Source organism: Lipotes vexillifer, unplaced genomic scaffold, assembly GCF_000442215.2.
Source record: "Lipotes vexillifer unplaced genomic scaffold, Lipotes_vexillifer_v1.1 scaffold111, whole genome shotgun sequence".
NCBI lineage: Eukaryota > Metazoa > Chordata > Mammalia > Artiodactyla > Lipotidae > Lipotes > Lipotes vexillifer.
The window spans coordinates 250,608-274,095 of NW_006778270.1; the positions used below are offsets into that span (position 1 = coordinate 250,608).

Genomic DNA, 23,488 nt, shown 5'->3' on the forward strand with positions numbered 1-23,488 from the left:
ACTTTAAACTTTTAAAAGTAATATATTATTTCCCCCCCCAAAGTCTCAAAGAGTGCTAAAGAGAGAAAAGGAGAAAGAAAGAATGAAAAAAAGAATATTTAGAAGTCAGACGAAATTAATATTAAAATTTTTGCTCAAAGACCATAGACATTTCTGAGTATCTGCAAAAAATGGAAGCTGCCTAGCTCCATGCCTCCCAATTTTTCCTCCCCAAACTATACAAAACCGGAAGTAAAAAGTAAATCTATATAAAAGCCATGTCCTCAGAATAACTTGAATACAGAGAATACTGAAACCTCAAAATAACTGTTAGTAAAAAGACAAAACTTAACAAATCATAGGGCACAATCTCTCACATCCCTACCCCGGCTCCAACCCCACTGAAAGGCTTTGTCACGAGCAAAGAAAAAGAAAAACTGCTGAGAAGACAGAAGGGAGAAGACGACAAGGGGGCCAAAGGCTGACCTAAAACTACAGTCAGAGAAATAAGCCCACCCTAAATCTGAAAATATAAAAAATAAATAAATAATTGAGTAGATTAGAGCACAGGGAAGGAAGCTCAAAGTATCAATACATGGGAGCTGACAAGGCAAGCGTGATTTAAACCGGTGGTCTGGTGGTCTTTGTAGCTCAATTTCTGGAGCAGAAAAAGGCAAGAAGGGAGAAGGCCCTTTGGCAACTGGGTGGAGATGAGGAAAAGCAGCAAAATGGGATAGAGTCCAGCAAAGACCAAAGAATCACAAGATCAGAGGATTCAGAACCCCTTCTCTGCCAAAACAAAATACAACAAAACACACTTATTCTATCCATTTCAATCTCCTCTTCTACTTAGCCTGAAATTCTCTCACTGAAGTCACACCTTTAAAGTCCACAACTACATCTAGAGGGAATTTACCCAGATGATTACCCTTAACATAAACAGAATATGTAAGACTTGGGAAAAGTAGGCATATTAGAGTGGATTCACTGATAAGTGGGAGAATGTAGCTCACTGTACTTCTTGGGCTCGCTGGTTCATTAACATTTCCCAGTCTGTTTTGAGGTTAGATGTAGCCATGACTGAATTATTGACAAGGGATATGAATCTGAGGGAATGTGCACTGCTTCCAGGCCTAGTCCGTAAGCATCTCCTAGGCATAATCCTCCTTTCCCTTCCCTCTCCCACAACCCCTGCTTGATGGAGATGAATGCAGCAACCTCCAAAACTACACAATGAAGGTGCCAGAGCCGCAAGACAGAAGACTGGATCCCTGAATCACTGCTCAAGAGTGTGATGTGGCAATCTGATACACCTGATTTAGACAAGTGAGAAATAAACCTTTATCCTATTCAAGTCATTATTTGTTCGGGTTTGCTTCACATAGCAGCTAACAATACCTTAAATAATATAATATGCTGACAAATTACTTCCTAAGGAAGCAGAAAAATATTAACTAATGACATAAGATAGAGAAGAGATATATGTCAACATGGAGGGAAGAGTAGTGGCAGAAGTAAAATGTTAATGACAGAGAAATCAGCAAGGATTCTGAACTCTGGTTAATGAGGAGTTGAGGTGGGTACCTGAAAAGCATACAATAAAAAGAGAGGGGTATTTTAAGTGGAGACGTGAAGCTGTACAAAAAAGGAAATATAATTTTATTGTGTAATAAGCCTTTACTGCAAACATTATTGATCATAAAAATGTAAATTCTGAAAACTAAAACTGAAATACAACTATAGAGAGGAAATGGGATGTGGACAACTGCATGAAGAGGATGAAATAATATTATTTTCATAGTGATTAAAATTATTGAATTTATTATTATTTACTTTTACTGATTGGTTTTACTCAATAAATGTACTCACATTCACTTAACATGTATTAACTAGTTTAATCCTCACAACACCACACAAGGAAGACAATACTGTTATCCCATTTCATAGATGAGGACAGTGAGATACATAAGGTTACTCACCTAAGGTCAAACAGATAATAAGTGGCATAAAGACAGTATTAGAACCCATGAGTCTTGATTCTAGAACCATATACCTAACCAATATGCTAATCCACCAGAACGAACGCTTTACCTACAAGAGCAGGAAAACAACAGATGCCTAAATATTTTCAAAAGCAAGAAATAGAGACACGTTATTCAGAAAATGAAGGTAAGCAAGAAAAAAGACAGCTAAAAGGGTTAAGAGCCTTTGTCTCTGAGAGTAGGTTGGGTGAAAAGGATGGAAGGGCTAAGAGAATGCTCTTATTCACAATGTAAGAAGCATTACTTTGATTTATAAATCAGAGCTTTAACTTTTAAAGAAAAGAGACACTTAAGACAAATGTTACATACATCATAATTTTGCTTGAATTCAGACTTGCTGCAGCTTCCCTTTTAAAAGTGGATCTAACACAATCCAACACCACCAGTTCCTTTGTAACAGAACACTTTTAAGGTGAAATTCAACTATACCATTTCTATTCGCTTAGTATACAAACTATGGCTTGTTACCTTGTCGACTCTCTAATTGTCAAAATCCCAACCCCTAGAAGAGCCACTAAATTAAAACTGACTGAGAACATTTATTCCTGCATGATGCTTTTAGTTGAGAAAATCAAACAATTATCCCTGGCAGAATGCAAGACAACCATTAAGTGTGTGTTTTAAAATTAATTCCAAAGATAACAAATTCATTAAGATAATAAACTATTCATGCTCAACAACTACAACATAAACATCTTTTTAATGTTTACATGCAAATCTGTATTCACATTAATCCTGCATTTTGTCTTCTCTTCTCTACCTAAACTCACTTCCTGGGTGATCTCAACTAGCCTCACTGCTTTAAATACCACGTACCCCCAAATTTATCTCCTACTCTGACCTTTCTCCTGATTTCCAGATATCCAACTAACTGCCTTCCTGATATCTATGATAAATAGGCACCTCAGAGCTAACGTGCCCAAGACAAGAGTTCCTGATTTCTGTGCATCATCACCCCTGCCCCAGCAGCTCCTCCCTCAGTCTTTCCCATTTCACTTAATAGCACCACCGTTCAGAAGTGATGCCAAAACCTCTTAGTCTTCCTCCCTTACCCTTCCGCCCCCCACCCATATTAATCTTTCAAGTTTTGTCAATTCTACCTGTAAAACACGTCCTAAATCTAAGCTTTTCTCAACCTCTCCACAACTAACATCATAACCCAAGCCCCATGATTTCTTACCTAGACTATTTCAATAGCTTCCTATCTGGTCTCCTTACTTCCATGTTTAACCCCCTACAGATCATGTATTACCAACAAATCACATCACTCCCCTGCTTAAAACCCTCTTTTAGCACCCTATTGTGTTTCAAACTAAGCACAAACCCCTTACTATGGCCTATAAGTCCATACAGGATCTGGATACCATCTATCTCTCCTACCTTATTTTGTGAGACTTTCCACACTCACTTACTCACTCACTACGTTTCCAGCCATACTTCTTTCAACATCTTGGACATGACAAGCCTTGTTTCCACCTCAGAACACTTGCATTCCCTGTTCTCTAACTATGACCTTCCCTGACCTTCACACTCCAGCTCCTTCTCATCATGTAGATATCAGCTTAAACGTTATCTCCTCAAGGAGTCCTGTCCACACACACACACACACAAACACACACTTTCTCTCTCTCTCTCTCTCACTCACTCACCACTGTGTTTGTTCTTTGGTCTTAATAGCATTTATGGTTAGCTAGAATAATCCTATTTGTTTATTGTCTGTTTCCCATCAGCCCCAAGAATATAAGCTACAGGAGAGCGGGTAAGTTGTCTTATTCACCACAATATCTCCAGTACCTAGAACAGGACCTGGCACTTAACCACTTGCTGAACAAATTAAATATATAAGAATACACAGACACACAAGAGGAAGTTGACACAAGAAATTCAATCCCCTACCTACATAACCAGCAGGCATTCTATAGGCTTTTGGTTTCCATCAAGTACACAAGGAGAAAGCTGACATGTGGACCTCTAAAACTGGATCCCTGCTTGCCACTGCTACCTCTTTCTTGGCACTGCAACCCATAAACTCACACCATCTCTTCCACCAAAGAGTAAAATGCTACTGGAGGATAGAAGACAAAATAAAATAGCCATAGAAGCCAACTCAAAAAGGAAAAAGAAAAAAAGAAAGGAAGAAAAGCCAGCCCTTGTCTGCAACTCTAGGACCTTAGACTCAGAGGTTGGTGAGACAGAGACGGGGAGGTTACAGTGCCACACAACCGGTAGGACCATATTACTAATATGGCCTTTCCCTTCAGATTTTAGACTGTTTTATTCACCCTAAGTCAAGAAAGGGATGAGAATCCCCAGGGAGGCTTCAGTCTCCTCTACACATGGAGAAAAAATGGGACAATGCCAAGCAACTTATAGTAAAACTATAGTACAGATGCAGTTTTTCTTTAGTGTCCTCTATTTAGATTGCCCTTGGCATCTATGACCTACCCATCCTGGACAACGTCCTAGACTGTCCCACTTCTGCTTTTCACCCATCTACCCAACCCCTTCTCCACAATGTCCTGGGTATCATGCCTTCAGGTCCATAATTTCCCACTTTCCACAATTAAAGTGAAATATCTGATACACTATGGTAATATGTTTAGATTCAAATGCTAGAGGACCAAGGAATAACTCTCCATCTTCTCTACCCACATAATACATTTTGAAATGAATTTCTAAAGATCATATAGACTCTAATTATAGCAAATGTCAGGAGATGAGAGACCATGGGACACTGATAGGAAAAACATTTCAGATGAAGCAGGTTCTTCCAGTGTCCTTTAAATCATACCATGCAAACATTTATATACTTTATAGACAGAGGTTAAAGAGATACTCAACCTCTCTTATAGGAGAAATGAAAATCTGAATGACGCAGAACTACAGTTTTTTACTTACCAGATTAACAAAAAAATCCACAAGTTTAAGATACACTCTGTTGACAGAGCTGTGAATTCATATATTTCTGGTGGGAATGCAGAATGGTACAATGCATAAGGAAAAGAATTTTGCAATTTCTATACAATCATGTAAGAATTACTCTTTGACTCAGCAATCACATTTTTAAGATAAATCTACTTAAAATCAAACCACTAATAACAAATTTACAACAGTATTCATTGTGACATTATGCCAACAGCAAAAATATTAAAACAAAGCAATTTCCGTTGGTAGGAAATTAGTTAAATAAATTATGGTATGTTCACAGAATAGAGCACAATGCAGCCAGGAAGAGGACTAAAAGAGATCTCTACGTACTAATTTGAATTCAACTCTATGATGTAAAGTTAGGTTTCTTTACAAAAGCAAGATATAAAACAATATACATATATTTCATCTTTTGTAGAAAAAAAGTTATACATTTCTTATATTTACCATATATATGTATCACATATTTTTCTATATTATTTATAGACAATTAAATCCACAATGTGGGACATTCTAAAATCTACTAAGTTGGTCTCTTAAAAAGTATGCATAGCTGCAGCAAACATAGAAAATGAATATAATTGTTGAATTTAGGTGAGGAGTCTATATGGGTTCACTATTTTTTTTTTTTTTTTCTTGCGTTATGCGGGCCTCTCACTGTCGTGGCCTCTCCCATTTGCGGAGCACAGGCTCCGGACGCGCAGGCTCAGTGGCCATGGCTCACGGGCCCAGCCGCTCCGCGGCATGTGGGATCTTCCCGAAACGGGGCACGAACCCGCGTCTCCTGCATCGGCAGGCGGACCCTCAAGCACTGCGCCACCAGGGAAGCCCTGGGTTCACTATTTTATTACCTTTTCTGTATGTTTGAAATTTTTCATGATTAGAAAAAGAAAAATGTAACTTGAGATATATTAATACCCCTTAATGGCTTCCCATTTCATTTACAGTAATGTCAAAATACTTTCATGACCTACAAGACCCTATACAACCTAGACCTCTATTTATTACTTGTCTGGCTTTATCTATTCCTTTCTCTGTTACTCTGTTCCAGCCACACACTGGCTTTCTTTCTGTTCTTCAGGCAAGCCAAGCACACTCCTGCCTCAGGGTCTTTACACTTGTTCCTTCTCCCTGGAATGCTCTTCCCTCAGATATTGGCATGGCTTACTTCTTTCACTCTAATCATTCTCAATCTTCTCAATAAGGCCTTCCATGAACACCCTAAATTCCTGAAGAGATAAGCCGCAAGCCCTATTCCCTTTCCATGATTTATCTTTCTCCATATCACTTATCACTGCCTAATATAGTGCACACATTACTTATTCTTATCAGTCTCCTTCCCCTAGAAAATAAGCTCCATGAGGGCAGCCATTTCTATGTTCTCTACTCCCAGCACCTTTAACAGCACCTGGCACACATACATTGGTAAAATTTAAAAATATAACAGAAGTAATTATGTAGTTTGAACTCTAACTTTCATTGCCCATATGCAGTGCAAACAGCATCTCCCATTTTGTGGCTTTTTTTTTTCTTCTGCTTACAGTATCTCTTATGGTACAAAAGTTTTAAATTTAAAAATGGTACAATTTATCAATCTTTTCCTTCTGGGTTCTGCTTTCTGTGACTCAAGAACTTGTTTTCCACACTGAAATCATATTGTATACAAAATATTCTCCTAAAAGTTTTAAAGTTAATCCAAATAGAACTTTAGTTTAAAGCATGAGGTACAGACCAACATTTTTTTCCCCATATGGATAACCATTTGTCCCAGCATCATTCAATACGTATCCAACCTTACACCACTGAATTGTGATATCACCTTTTACATAAATTTCCATGTAAATGAGTATCTCTTTCTGTTCTCTCTATAGTGTCTGATTAGACTATTTGTCTGTATCTTGGCCAATTCCATACTATCTTAATTACAGTAACTTTACAACCAGCTCTGGGTATCAGCAGGACAAATCCCTGAAGCAGAGATGGCTAACTGCCTCCAATATCCATTCTCTCTCTCCTCCTTTTAGTTATGGAATCAACCTCTGGATTTTGCTTGTTCTGCTCTGGCAGAACTGTTCTAAGCTTCCCTTGCAGCTAGACATGAACACATGACTAAGTTCTGGCCACTTACATGTGAGTAAAAATTATGTGTTTGCAACTCCTGAATCACATCCTAAAAAAGAGCTACCTTCTCCCTTTCCCTGTCTGGGGATTTCAATGTAGACATGGTAACTTCAAACATCCCAAGGAAGACAACATCTAAAAGACATCAAAGCAAGACAGAAGAAACTCATGAAGTATAATCACCTAATTCCATCCTGCCTATCAGCTTGGACTTTTACATGAGACAGAAGTAAACCTTTCTTGTTTAGCCACTTGGTCTCTGAGAAGCAACCAAATGAGTATCTTATTAATACATATCCACCACATACCCACGTTCCTTACCTGAAAGATAACTTAGTTCTTCTTGACTATTTGCTCTATCATATACATTTAAGAATTAACTTGTCCACTCCCTGAAAATTCCTGATGGGATTTAGATTAGAACTGCACTGAATTCATAGATTAATTTGGGGAGTACTGCCAATTTAAACATACTGCATATTTTTACCCATAAAAATTATTTATCTCTTCATTTACATTTCTTCTTTTAAGTCTGTATATAAACCTTTTTAGTTTTCTGCATAAAAGCCACACACAACTTTAGTTCATTTTGTTCCTGGATATTTAGAGATTTCATACTCCTCTAAAAGAGATCTTTTGCTGCATTTTCTAATTGTTTGTTGCCTATTATACAGGAATGTAACTGATTTTTATATAATGATCTTGTACTGATCAAATTTCCTGAACTCTGGGCTTCCCTGGTGGCGCAGTGGTTGAGAGTCCGCCTGCCGATGCAGGGGACACGGGTTCGTGCCCCGGTCTGGGAAGATCCCACATGCCGCGGAGCGGCTGGGCCCATGAGCCATGGCCGCTGAGCCTGCGCGTCTGGAGCCAGTGCTCCGCAACGGGGGAGGCCACAACAGTGAGAGGCCCGTGTACCAATAAAAAAAAAAAAAAAAAATTTACTGAACTCTTATTCTATTAATTTGATTATAGAGTCTTCTGGATTTCCAATATTATCAACATCAACTATGAATACTATTAGCATTATCCCTTCCTTTTTAATCTTATACTTTGTGTTTCTTCGTCATGGCTTACCATACTGGCTAAGATCTCCAGCATGATGCTGAAGAGCAACATTCATGCTTCTAACGCTTCATCATTAATATTTAGTTTATTATCTATTTTTGACAGATACCCTTCATTAGGTTAAAGAAGTTTCTTTCTATTCCTAGTTTAAGAGCTTTTATTATAAATGAGTAATAAATTTTATCAAATGCTTTTTCTGCTTCTACTGAGGTGCTCACATGATTAACATGGTAAACTGTATCAGTAGATTCCCATGCAACATTTTGAGATGAACCAACTTGTCATACATCTGCATGTTTTCTTCCTCAAAACATTGCTGGGTTTGGTTTGCTAATTCTTACATTCATATTTCTAAGTAAGATCAGCATGTATTTCCCTCTTTCACATTGTACTAGTCTGAATGAGTATTGAGGTTATATTATAGTCTCATGAAGTAATCTGGGGTAATGTTCCATTTTTCTTAGTCTCTGAAAGTTTTAATAAGACTAGGTTCCTTTTTTCTTTGAAGGCTGGAAAGTAGTTGCCAGAAAAAATCATTAGTGATTAATTCAACTTCTCTATGAGTTTAAATTATATTTTTCACTGAAATTGTCCATTTCATCTATGACTTCAGTTTTGCTATCAAAAAGTCATTAACACTTTTAGGATTTTTGAAAGCTCACTTGTAACTGCAATTATATCCCCTCTTACAAACCTAATATTATTTACATGTTGCTTCTGTCTGATTGTCTTAATTATCAATGCTGGAGATATAAAACACAGGCAGAACACTCTATGACATAAATCACAGCAAGATCCTTTTTGACCCACCTCCTAGAGAAATGGAAATAAAAACAAAAATAAACAAATGGGACCTAATGAAACTTCAAAGCTTTTGCACAGCAAAGGAAACCATAAACAAGACCAAAAGACAACCCTCAGAATGGGAGAAAATATTTGCAAATGAAGCAACTGACAAAGGATTAATCTCCAAAATTTATAAGCAGCTCATGCAGCTCAATAACAAAAAAACAAACAACCCAATCCAAAAATGGGCAGAAGACCTAAACAGACATTTCTCCAAAGAAGATATACAGACTGCCAACAAACACATGAAAGAATGCTCAACATCATTAATATTAGAGAAATGCAAATCAAAACTACAATGAGATATCATCTCATACCAGTCAGAATGGCCATCATCAAAAAATCTAGAAACAATAAATGCTGGAAAGGGTATGGCGAAAAGGGAACACTCTTGCACTGCTGGTGGGAATGTGAATTGGTACAGCCACTATGGAGAACAGTATGGAGGTTCCTTAAAAAACTACAAATAGAACTACCATATGACCCAGCAATCCCACTACTGGGCATATACCCTGAGAAAACCATAATTCAAAAAGAGTCATGTACCAAAATGTTCATTGCAGCTCTACTTACAATAGCCAGGAGAGGGAAGCAACCTAAGTGTCCATCATCGGATGAATGGATAAAGAAGATGTGGCACATATATACAATAGAATATTACTCAGCCATAAAAAGAAACGAAACTGAGCTATTTGTAATGAGGTGGATAGACCTAGAGTCTGTCATACAGAGTGAAGTAAGTCAGAAAGAGAAAGACAAATACCGTATGCTAACACATATATATGGAATTTAAGATTTTAAAAAAATGTCATGAAGAACCTAGGGGTAAGACAGGAATAAAGACACAGACCTACTAGAGAATGGACTTGAGGATATGGGGAGGGGGAAGGGTGAGCTGTGACAAAGCGAGAGAGAGGCATGGACATATATACACTACCAAACGTAAGGTAGATAGCTAGTGGGAAGCAGCCGCATAGCAGAGGGAGATCAGCTCGGTGCTTTGTGACCACCTAGAGGGGTGGGATAGGGAGGGTGGGAGGGAGGGAGATGCAAGAGGGAAGAGATATGGGAACATATGTATATGTATAACTGATTCACTTTGTTATAAAGCAGAAACCAACACACCATTGTAAAGCAATTATACTCCAATAAAGATGTAAAAAAAAAAACTTACTAGCATTTTGCATACCAATGTTTATTTCCCAAATAAAAACAAAAATAAACAAATGGGACCTAATCAGACTTACAAACTTTTGCACAGCAAAGGAAACCATTATAAAAAAAAAAGAAAAGACAACCTACAGAATGGGAGAAAATATTTGAAATATTTGCAAATGATGCAACAGACAGGGGCTTAATCTCCAAGATATACAAACAGCTCATACAACTCAACAACAAAAAAGCAAATAATCCAATCAAAAAATGGGCAGAAGACCTTAACAGACATTTCTCCAAAGAAGACATACAGATGGCCAGTAGGCACATGAAAAGATGCTCAACATTGTTAATTATTACAGAAATGCATATCAAAACCACAGTGAGGTATCAACTCACACCTGTCAAAATGGCTAGCATCAAAAAGTCTACAAATAATAACTAGTGGAGAGGGTATGGAGAAAAGGGGACCCTCCTATACTGCTGGTGGGAATGTAAATTGGTACAGCCACTATGGAAAACAGTATGGAGGTTCCTCAGAAAACTAAAAATAGAATTACCATACGATCCAGCAATCCCATTCCTGGGCACATATCTGGACAAAACTATAATTCAAAAAGATACACGCACCCCTATGTTCATAGCAGCACTATTCCCAATAGCCAAAACATGGAAACGACCTAAATGTCCATTGACAAATGAATGGATAAAGAAGATGTGGTACATATATACAATGGAATACTACTCAGCCATAAGAAAGAATGAAATAATGCCATTTGCAGCAAGATGGATGCAATCAGAGATTATCATACTAAAAGTGAAGTCAGTCAGAAAGAGAAAGACAAATACCATATGATATCACTTATATGTGGAATCCAAAATATGGCACAAATGAACCTATCTACAAAACAAAAACAGATTCATAGACATAGAGAACAGACTTGTGGTTGCCAAGGGGGAGGGGGGAAGGGAGAGGAATGGACTGGGAGTTTGGGGTTGGTAGATGCAAACTATTACATTTAGAATGGATAAATACAACAAGGTCCTAATGTATACCACAGGGAACTATATTCAATATCCTGTGATAAACCATAATGGAAAAGAATATTCAAAAAAGAATGTAAAAGTAAATAAATAAATTTATATTAAAAGCTAAAAAAAAGAAAGTACTAGCATTTCGGCTCTCTTGATCCTCTTACTGTAACTGTTTCTATTTCATTAATTTTCTTTTACCCTTAGTGTTTCCTTCTTTCAACTTTCTCTGCACTTATGACATACCTCTAACTTCCTGCACTGAATACTGATCTCATAAGTTTTCATTCTCTTCTAACTTAGGCATGTAAGGTTTTTTGATTTTCTTAAAAATGGCCCAAAATTCTTTGGCACTACTCCCATTAAGAAGTAGGGCCTATGTCTCCTCCCTTTGAATGTTGGCAGGCTTGTAAATGCTTATGCCAATGTGGCAGAAGTGGTACCATGTGCGTACTTCTAAGATTAGATCATAAAAAAGTGATACATCATCTACCTTATCTGTTAGATTTATGACCACCAAGTGAGAAGCCACTAAATGTATCTACAGCTCTCATTTTCAGTTCCTGCTATTTTTTAATAACAACTTTATTGAGATAAAGTTCACATACCATAAATTATATCCTTTTAAAGTGTATAGTTCAGTGGTTTTTAGTATATTCATAGAGCTGTGCAACCATTACTACTGTCTAATTTCAGAACATTTTCATCACTCCAAAAAGAAACTCTGTACCCATCAGTAGTCACTCCATTCCCTCTTTCCCCCAGCCCCTTGCAACCACTAGTCTACTTTCTGTCTCTCTGGATCCACCTATTCTAGACACTTCATATAAACTGAATCATACAATACGTGACTCACATAAATAGAATCATACATATTTCATGTCTATCTTCTTTTACTTATAATGTTTTCAAGGTTTATCCATGCTGTAGCATAATCAATATCTCATTCCTTTTTAGTGCTGAATAATATTCCATTGTATGGATATACCACATTTATCCATTCATCAGTTCATGGACATTTAGGCTGTTTCTACTGTTTGATTCTTATGAATATGATATTACGACTACTACTATACAGGTTTTTGTGTAAACATGTTCTCAGTTCTCTTGGGTATGCACCTAGAAATAAAATTTCTGGATTATCTGGTAACTCTATTTTTAACTTTTTGAGGAAGTTGCCAAACTGCTTTTCCAAAGTGGCTGCACCATTTTACAATCCCACCAGTAGTGTATGAGGTTCCATAACCTCATAATAATTATTATAATAAATTAACAATAATATTTTATTTAATGATTATTAATAATAATTCAACATTTATTATTGTCTTTTTGGTTTTAGCCATCCTAGTGGGGGTGAAATGGCATCTCAGAGTGGTTTTTATTTGCATTTCCCTAATGACCTTCTACACTGTTAAACCCTGAGGGTTCCCTAACTTTTCTGTAGGCGCAAAAACACATTTAAAGGTATGTTTGCTATATTTTCTCTAGCAGTTTCGGGTGTTTTACAGCAGAAATTTTTATATTATCAAGTTCAAAATATCGCTGAAAAAAAGAAATCCCTGTTTCTTTAACCAGTCATTACATTTAGAATTTTGCTTGCATAAAGAAAGTATTCAATAAATACCTTGTAATTAACTAGTAGGCATCAGATTAAATTATTCAGGATCAATTCAGCCAAATCCACTTCAATCATTCATTTATTAACTCCAATAACATCTATCATATGTCCTGTGCTCTTTCAGGCACTGGGGATAGAGCAGTGAACAAGTCCGTCAACACTAATGCCCTCTTAGAGCTTTTATCGTAATGGAGGAGACATACAGCTCCTCCCCGCAAAGTTAATAACTATTTAGGTGATAACTGCCGATTAAAATAGATGTTATTAAATAAGGAGGGTGATATCATTGAGATTAAGAATAAAAAAGGATGAGGGGGCAACTTAAGACTTACGTCAGTAGGGAATGTGTGACTGCAAAGGAAAGAACTAGAGGAATCAGTCATTCAAAGAGCTGGTGGGGGAGAACATTACATGGATCAACAGAGGCAGAGTCCAAAGTGAAATGCCTTGAAATGGAGGAAGGGACCACAAGCCAAGGAAGGCAGATGATGGCCCCAGGATGATGGAAAGGTTGAGGAAATAGATTCTCCCCTCAAGCCTCCAGAAGAAATGTCTGCCCTCAGCCCAGTGGAACTGACTTTGGACTTTCACCTCCAGAACTGTAAGAGCATAAATTTGTGTTGTTTTAGCCACCAAAAGTTGTGGCCAATTATTACAGCAACTGAAGGAAACGAACACAGATTTCGGTACCTGAAAGTGGGGTGCCACTAAAACAAATACCTAACGATGAGAAAGTTAGGCATTTGTTATGATTAAGTAATTGGAATTAAGTAATGGGAAGAAGTTTGAAGAATTTTGAGGGGCACAACTGAAAAAGCCTAAATTGCCTTGAACAGACTTTTAGTAGAAATATGGATGTTAATGACCCTGGTAGGACTCAGAAGAAAATGAGGAGCGTGGTACAGAAAATTCGTATCGTATTAGATCTAGAATACCTAAATAGTCATAAACAGACCACTGGTAGAAATATAAATGTTAAAGGTGCTACTGGTGAGAGCGCAGAAGGAAATAAAGAACATAAGAACATGTTATTGGAAACTGGAGGAAAGGAGGTGCTTGTTACAGAAAGCTTGGCTAAATCATGTCCCGCAATTATATGGAAAGTAGAACTTTTAAACAACAAACTTGGATATTTAGCTGAGGAGATTTCCAAGCAAAGTGCTGAAGGTGCAGCCTGGGTTTCTTCATGCTGCTTATGGTTAAATTTGAGAGGAATGAGATAAAGTGAGGGAAGAACTGTTAAGCAAAAAGGAACCAGTACTTGATGATATGGAAAATCCTCAGCCTACGCAGATTGTAAATTATGCTAAAATCAGGGATTCAATGTTAAGAAAGTATGTTCTGGAGACAAAGCCAAAGTGTGGCTAGACAACCTTTTGCCAGTGCCTCAAAATGAACAAAAGGTCACAACGTTCAGTGACACAGAGGGCTCTCTGAAGAGATTAGACATGTGACTCATGGATCTCCTCAGCCGTCCCGGCAAAAGCCAAAAACAGAGATGGAATCATCCAGGAAAGACATGTGAAGGGGCGTCTTGCCTTATGGAAGGAACCCACATAACGAACAGAGAAGACTCACGAGAATCTTTCCTGAGACTGTTATACCAGCAGAACACCACCACCTCAGACTGAAAGGGACAAGAGCGGACAAAATGAAAGAAGACAAACAGACCAAAATTCTACAGACAGGAAACAGGCTGATAAAAATACTCAGGTGCAGATATACACTACCTTTCCTGAAAAAGGAAGGATGACTCCAAGGGTAGAGTCTTAAATTCTGAGAGTGGAGCCTCAGACCCCAGGGCCAAGAGCAATAGAGTATTATTTCCAGGCCTTGAAACTGAATATATTTTTCCCAATTGGATTTCAAAACTGCTTGGTACCAGTGACTCTTCTCTGCTCTCCATTTTACCACCTTTGGGGTAGAAATGTCTGTAACTGTTATCCTGTTCCATCATTGTATCTGAAGTGCAGGTAACATATTTGCTAGTTTCACATGTCTAGAGATGGCGAGGAATTCTGAACCAGGATGGATCACATCCAGTGTTTCACCCATACCTGATGTAAATGATTTAGATGATGTGACTTCTGAGTTGATGAAATTTAGATGGCATTTTGAGGATTTACAGATGAGACTTCTGAGTTGATGTTATAATGTAAGGCTTTGTAGATCAGGGTAAGGCACTTTGATTTTATTCTAGGTAGAGCGGGAATCCACAGAAGAATTCCAATCAGCAAAGTGATATGACCTGATTTCAATGTAAACATTTAAATGTAAACATTTAAAAGGATCATTGATATGTACTGAAAGGAGATAAGAGTGTAAGTAAGGGAATCTGTTAGAAAACCATTACAGTAGTGTGAGCAAGAGAAGATAAGGACACAGACTATGATGATAACAGCAGGAAGGAAAAAAGAGGATAGATTCAAAATATATTTTGAAAGTAGAATTGACAAAACTTGCTAATAATAATAAATTAAATGCAGAAGATAAAAGAAAGAAATACGGATGATACTTAAGTTGGGACTTGAGCAACTGGGCCGACTGTTCTATTTATTAGCTGAGATGGCGAAGAGTGAGGAAGGTACAGATTCACCTGAGAAAATCGAGATTTGCATTTTAGACGTGCCAAGTTTTTATTCTAACAGACATCCAGATAGAAATATCAAGTGAGTAGTTTGATATAAGAGCAGGAAGCTCAAGGACAGCTCAGAGCCAGATTTATAAATCTGTATGGCATTTAAAACAACAGAACCAAATAAAATTAAACAGAAAGAATAGATGGAAAAATGAAGCAAGCCCAGGACCCAACTCTGGTATGTTCCAACATTTACAGGTCTGACAGAGGAGAGAAGCCAGCAAAGGAGACAGAGAACAGCCAAACAGGTAAAAACAAGTTGAACATAATGTTAGAGATGTCATCTTACCAGAACCATTGATACTAATTACAATTATTCCACTTGATATAACCTTCATAGGCTCTACTCTATGAAAGTCCAGTTTAAAATACAAAAGCTTTAGGGACTTCCCTGGTGGCCCAGTGGTTAAGACTCCATGCTTCCACCGCAGAGGCGCAGGTTCAATGCCTAGTTGGGGAACTAAGATTCCACATGTCACGCAGTGCAGCGAAAAAAAAAATTTTTTTTTTAATTTTTTTAAATAAAAAATAAAATGCAAAAGCTTTAGCTCTGAGCATTCATTTTTAAAATACTCAAATACTTATGGAACTTCCACTAGAAGAGGACACTGAATGCTGAGGGGATACACATAGATTCAGAGACTTTTTCATTGCATAGCTGCACTGTGACGATTTTTAAAATTTTAATCACAGATTTTAAATTCTTTAGGAAATTGGAAGAAGTGAAAAAGCTGGACTAATACAGAGAAATCTGGGCAAGGCACGGTCGGAGAACCACCTGGATAGGAATGGAGATAGCAATAAAGAACAGCAAGAAGAGCCATAATAAAAAGGTGTGTGTTCAGATCATCATCTGTAACTACCTACACTATTTTCTCCATTGTAGCTTTCTGTTCCCCTTGTAGCCACGAAAAGCCCTCCACACATTTTATTTTCCTCCCCTCTAGCTATCTCTACTCTTGTCTTGATTCTCTCTTCATCTGACCACAGTTTTATAGTTTTTGATTTCAACAGATTTGTACGGTGCCTTTTCCTGTCCAAGTAAGTTCTGTGTTTTAAAAAGTTTTCCTGGGACAAGGTAGTAACTATAAAATTATTTAAAACATTTTGAGCAAATATGGATTAATATGTTATAGTTGAAGACTAAAAATGTTTACATAGACAAAGAAAACAACATATAATTTGTCCCCTCTCTCCCCCCTCTCCACAATCCTAAATTTGAGATTTCAGGGAACTGACTTCAATTTTCTTTTGTGGTACCATACATATAGATAGATTACACTTTAATACAGGAAGGAGACAATTTTTAAATGAACAGCAATCAAAAGCAGTGACACACAGACAAACTAGCATGATTACGCCAAATTCACCTAAAAAAGAATTAAAAACCTTTCACTCAACTCTGAAGAAGCTGAGGCTTTTCAGACCTGTTGAAGACTTCCTAAAAGTATGCTGACATTCCCTGGTATGTCAATCATACCCATGTACCACAAATACTGACATTGCCTCAAACCTCCTTAGGGTGAAATGTTAGGGCAAGGAGTGCTGCTAGCTGGCCAGACTCAGGAGGGCCAACTCGGTTTTCAAGAAAGACGTAAGAAAAGGAAAGTCCCCCAAGTTTAAAAAGAGAAAAGAGCAGTACATTTATGAAGATTTCTTCCCCTGACCTCCCCTTTCTTCACACCCTTTCACAGGTGTGACTGCTTAGGAGTGTGGGGACTCCCAAGGTTTTCCTGATTCTTCCAAATCTAGAGAATACCTGATTCCTTGCCTCCCACCTAATAACTGAATTACCTTTCCTGGGGCCACCTTGTTCAACCACCCAGTTGTCAGGTGGCTCCTTCTAAGGAAGCATAGACAGTTGTTGGTGTCAAAAGATGTTGTGGTCTTTGGACATGTTCCCGATTTGAATTTCAACCAACTCCTCACATCTCTCTGATGGGGTACAGTAATAGAACAGAAGTCAATGGGAGATCAGCATGCACTCAGATTCCAGATTCTGAAAGGGAACAAAAATCAAACCCTCCATTCTTTGCCTCTTCACCACATCTGATAACCAATATGCTAGAAACCAGGCTTTATCAGCCCATGAAAACTAAATATAAAGTAACAACTCTCAATAACCACATAATAAGCAGTATGTACTTGATGAATGGTTAAGTCTACAATACAAATAACAAATGTTAATATTTATTAAATTTTATACTCTGTAAGTCCAAATTATCTGCCATTGTACTAAAATGTATCATACACTGTGAAGTGTTCATTTTGTATTTAAATATCCATGCAGAGCACTGACTCACCTTTTCTAATACAGATAAGTTCATGTACTCCACAGGTTCTTTCTCCACCTGTTAAGAAAATTTTTGTTAGAAATTAAAACCAGATCATACTGAGTTTGACTGTTACAAAGACTGTTACAACGTTTTAAATTTGCTTCTAGAAATGGGCTCATAAAAACGTTTCCTAATTCTTCTCTTTAAACTTACCTATACAAATATGATAAATCTGATATGCAGAATCTTCCTGAACCCATAAATCAAGGTCTTGTAAAGTCCTGGAATAAGGAAGCTCCACTCAAGTATTTTATTTTAAATGGCAAGCTTCTCAAGAGCAGAAATCATAGCACCATTTCCTAAGCACCTCTTTACATCATCTAGAAGGAAACAATGCAAGGAAGACCCACTTTTGTATCTGAGCCTTAATATATACAGGTAAGTTATTATGGAAGGGTCAACTCCTTAAAGGCACTATTTGTATTTTATCACATATACTCATATTGTGATCTTTCCCCATTCTCCACCTACCCACTCTTATAAATCTATAAGACAAATTTTATAAGTACTATGATGATAAAACAAATTTAACCAAAATATACATTATCTTAATCATTATCAAAAATTACATTACTTATCATAAGAGTAATATTACTTGTTACCACAAAAATTGGTATTTCCTTCACTCTGAAACATAGTGCCACTACCTGAAATGAATGTAAGCTGAATAAAATTCTGTAGTGTTCTATATATGCATAACCTTATAATTATGCTGAAAATTATGTTTATACTTTGCATAATAAAAATATTAAATAATTTCATCATCTTACCTCATTATATAAGCTTATTATGAACAGTTACTTTTAAGAAACAGAAATAGCTTACAGCAATAACATGAGAAATAAAAACCATGATATCCACTAAAAAAAAAGTAGGTCATCCAGGAAGCAAGCTAAAAAACTAGAAAACAGTATTTCTATCACTAAAGTAGGTTAGAGCTACATTCTAACTTGGCTGTAACAATGCCGTTGCTTCTTTATTATCAACAATACAGACTAACCACTGTTGTCAGGAAGACAGACTTAGCAAGAAACACATAACATAAAGTTATGATTATAAAAGAATTATTATTCAGCAAACCTCAGTATAAACACAGTGAAACCTTATCAACTGGAATATTACCAATGAGTAATCACTGATCGATTGCTGAAGACAGACTTAGCAAGAAACACATAACATAAAGTTATGATTATAAAAGAATTATTATTCAGCAAACCTCAGTATAAACACAGTGAAACCTTATCAACTGGAATATTACCAATGAGTAATCACTGATCGATTGCTGAAGTTTATCTTTAAAAATGAGAAACTAGTCAAATGGCAGGAAGGGGAATATTTACCAAATTATAAGAAGAAACTACTTTCAAGAAATTTAGAACCACATAATAACAACATAACTATAATGTATATTGACACCATCACTGATGTTTTCATAGGCTACTTCGAAACAGTTCTTACATAGTCATTAAGACCTATTCTCCAGATGGTAACACTTCTAACTTAGTTTGAGTTATGTACTTAATTCATGTAACAAGCCTGCACTTTTCAAAGCCTGTAATTGAAACTAGACTTCCCCCATATGTAATATAAATTTGTTAGGTTTTACTATACACACCTAATCTTCACTATAACTGCATCATTTTTACAAGGCTTCGTATTAACAATAACAAAAACTACTGTAGTCTAAACTTTTCTCAAAACTGCAAATGACAATGAAAGCTAACTCCCACTTTTAAAAGTACTCAATTTATCTATATCAAATGAAAGAATTTTATAAATAAAAAGTTAAGTCAAATAATTACTATATTTTAAATTTATAGTCAATTGACAATTACATTTGCCAAAGTATGCACAAAAATCACATAATTAGGAAAAGCAACTAATATTGAGGTCTACTCTTCTCCATATTTGTTCTGAAAATTCTAACCAACAAGTGAGATTTCACTGATGTACATGTCTAACTCAAGAGCAATCGCTATTACTGAAATAAAAAGGAATATTAAAGATAGGTAAATGTCAGACAATAAAGTAAAATTTGGGAGGGGAAAACTTACTTTTAAAAGTACAAAAGAAGAAACACAAAAGTTAAATAAACTTTATTATCAAACAATAAAATCAATATTCTTTTTATCCTCAACCCTTCCTAAGATGAGAAAGAGAGTAAGGAAAAAAAAATGCATTGCATAGGTTAAATGTATATTTTTAAGGTACATGTTTGGGAATCAAAAGGCTTCAACACTTCTTCAATCTGAGATACAGTGAACTATGTACAAATTTTATGCCTTTTTCAAAACTTTCTAAAAGTAATCTGAAAAGTTTACAAGAGAAATGTCAGATTTGTAAGCAAAAGGCAAGTCACAGTAGGCATATCCTGACTTACGATATGGTGGTAATCTGAAAGTGGTTTACTGATTTTAAGAGTATAATGCATAAGGGGAACGATTATTGACTTTTTAAACTTCAGTTTTTTGAGGTATAACCGGCATAAAAAATTTTAAGGTATGTAAAGTGTAGATCATGGTGATAATCAAGTATGTATATCCAATGCATAGGGGAATAATTATTTTTTATTTATTTTTACTGAGATAAACTGCCATACAACACAGTTTAAGGTGTACAACGTGTTGATCTGATACTCTCACATACTGCCGTAAGACTTTAGTGTAAGCTAATACCTCCATCGTGTCACATGATTATCTTTTCTTTTTTGTGGTGGGAACAATTAAGATCTAGTCTCTTAGCGACTTTGAAGTTTATACACATTATTGCACTACGCTGTGCATTAGATCTCCAGGACTTTTATCAACTGGTTGTGAGTTGCCCTTATACAACATCTCCCCACTTCCCCACCCTCCAGCCCCTGGTAACCACCCTTCTATTCTGTTTTTATGAGTTCAGCTTTTTCAGAATCTACACATAAGTGTTATCATATGTTTGTCTTCCCCTGACTTGGCATAATGCCTGTAAGGTCCATTCATTTTGTCACAAATGGAAGGATTTCCTTCTTACCCATAGCTAAATAACATTCCACTGTATGTATACATATACATGTGTGTGCATATGTGTGCGTGTGTATCTCAAATCTTCTTTAACCATTCATCTGCTGACAGACACTTAGGCTGTTTCCAATCTTGGCTATTGTGAATAATGCTACAATAAACATGGCAGTGCGTACATTTCTTCAATATACTATTTTCATTTCCTTTGGATATCTACCCAGGAGTGGGACTGATGGATCGTATAGTAGTTCTATTTGTAATTTTCTGAGGAAACTCCATATTGTTTTCTGTAATGGCTGAACCAATTTGAAGGAACGATTATTTACGTAATCAATTAGTCAATCTCTTTAGAGAAAGATGAGTTTTCCACTAAAATGAATAGTCAAAATGAACTCATATAAATATAATTTTTCACATACCAGATTTACTTCAAAGACATTATAATAAAGACCTGGAAATCATATTAAAATGACTGAATATAAAATGACTAAAATTCAGAAATAAATTTGTCTAGTTCATTATAGATAAACAAACCAAGGCACTAAAGGTTAAGTGACTTTGCCCAGTCACTAGTTAACTGTCACTATTTAATTGTCAGAAAAAAGTAATCGGAATACTAAGTTTAATAGAGTGAAAAAGTAAACATTGATATTTCTTCATTTTTATGAAAATTATTATATTGTTTTCTAATCTTTAAGGTAATTTAAATAGAAGTGAATTTCTCAAAACTATTTTTGGAGATAATACTAGCATTGTCTTGAAATAATCATCTCAGCAACATGGAAATGAGAAACAGAAATTGACAAGCTTAGTCAAAGTTACCATCTTTTCCCTCAGGCAAACCCAAGTAGGAGCATAATATAAACTCTACAATTGGAATAAGTCAGGGTACAAGAGGACATAGATGTGTGTGGGTTCACACATGTGTGCTGTGAATGTGTGCATGTGTATGTTTGTATATGAATGTGCACATACTTAAAAGTGTGCCTGGGAACCAGCAATTCGCTTTAGAGGGGAAGGGATAGATATTATAAAGTATGTATGTACTTTTCACATGTCTACAGAAGGAAAATATGTAGTGATGTTATATTCCCATCAAAATACGCCCAGGTATACAAAAACGAAATTAAACCCAAACATTTGGTCCCTTTAAAATGAAACCTTTTTAAAACTGACTTTATTTTTTCCGTCACCTTTACTTTGACCATTAGCCTAAATCACTACAATGTACAGCTTCTATTCTTCTATTAATTTCTTCTAAGTCAAACACTGCAAGACTACTTTAGAACTATCTTAAATTCCATCTCATCTAAAGATTTCTCTCCAAAAAACATGCATTAAAGTAGCCACAGCCTTTTAATTCATGTCTAGCTCACATTAATAAATTGTTATAGCTAATTCTTCAGCAGATACCTATACTTCCATAATAGGCATAAAACTTTAAATATTTCCTATTAATGTTGCCAACTCCTCCCAACCAACTTAACCCATTTAGCCTACAGTCCCTAATCTCTAGACACTTTTTAATTTGTCCCTATTTAAGTCATTCAAGGAATAACACCAATTTTAGTCCCCAGTGTTGTTGAAAGATCATGGTTTGCACAGCATAGTAAATACTGTTTCTCTTTGAGCCATACAAGTTCCTATAAATTTATTCAATAATTTTTCTAACAGGTATAAGTTTTACCTTATAAAGTAAATTTACTGTTCACAAACGTAATCCATTTTTCCCACTTTTGACCACTCAATTCAGTTTTTTTGTTAATTATGTTTTTGATCTTAGAAGCTCATCATTACCATAAAACCTTGAAGAGGTATATGCTCACAAGAAGGTAGTCTACTTAATTTAATTTTCTGTTTAACTGAGAATACCTTTTTTTTCCACTACTGCACCAGATCATTTTTTTAAAGCTACTAATATTCATTACTGCATCAGTAAGCTCAGAATACTGCACATAATTTAATATTTCATTAAAATCCTCCATCTTTTGATGACTCAATATCAATTCTAATAACAGCCCTAAAATGTGAAATAGGAAACTACTGAATACACATATGGATCCTAAAAGTTTGTTTTTAAATAAATTCCTAATAACAGCTTGCTGTGTTGTCACTATTTCTTCCTCCTAAAAAATGAAAAATCAAGGATTCCAATTTGTTAGGTTTCAATTAAAATTTTACTACATATACATATAAAATATGTGAATATTCATTTTACTCAAAAACTTGGAATGTTTTTATTTACAGTAGTTTGATCAGCCTTATGTTATCTCTATATGCATGTTCACATTAAGTATTAACAAGTGAGGATCTGGGGAGGGTGGAGGTAAGAATGAACGTCAGCTGAATGGAAATCAAATCCATGAAGACAATCTACTCTACTACTATACACACGCTATGAACAAACATTATAGTCATTTTAAAGAAAGCAACAATGCCAACAGTATTACTCAACAAATTGTATAAATAAGCCAATACTTGATTCTCTCTGCTTTCCACATTGGCATACACTGTTGCATTCTAATTCTACTTAAAATATCAAAAAGTGAAATGCTTCTTAATACAAATATTTCTCTAGTGTTCCCTACTTTTTTCTAATTTTGTTTAATGAGTTAGAAAAGGAACCTAAAATAAACTGTAAATTACTCAAAAGTACTGTGAACAAATTTACCTAACATACAAACATGTCTTAAATCTCTGTGAAATATGAGAAATTTTATTCCTGC

The 23,488-nt window shown here is 36.0% G+C and overlaps 1 protein-coding gene across 1 annotated transcript in view; it reads right to left on the minus strand.

Moving 5' to 3' along the window:
- Positions 1-23,488, minus strand: part of SYT14 (synaptotagmin 14) — a 247,158-nt gene that overhangs the window by 218,252 nt on the left and 5,418 nt on the right. Inside the window, exon 2 of the mRNA XM_007451556.1 lies at positions 17,731-17,778. Coding sequence (XP_007451618.1) covers positions 17,731-17,778 — 48 coding nt within the window. The remainder of the gene's footprint in view (positions 1-17,730; positions 17,779-23,488) is intronic.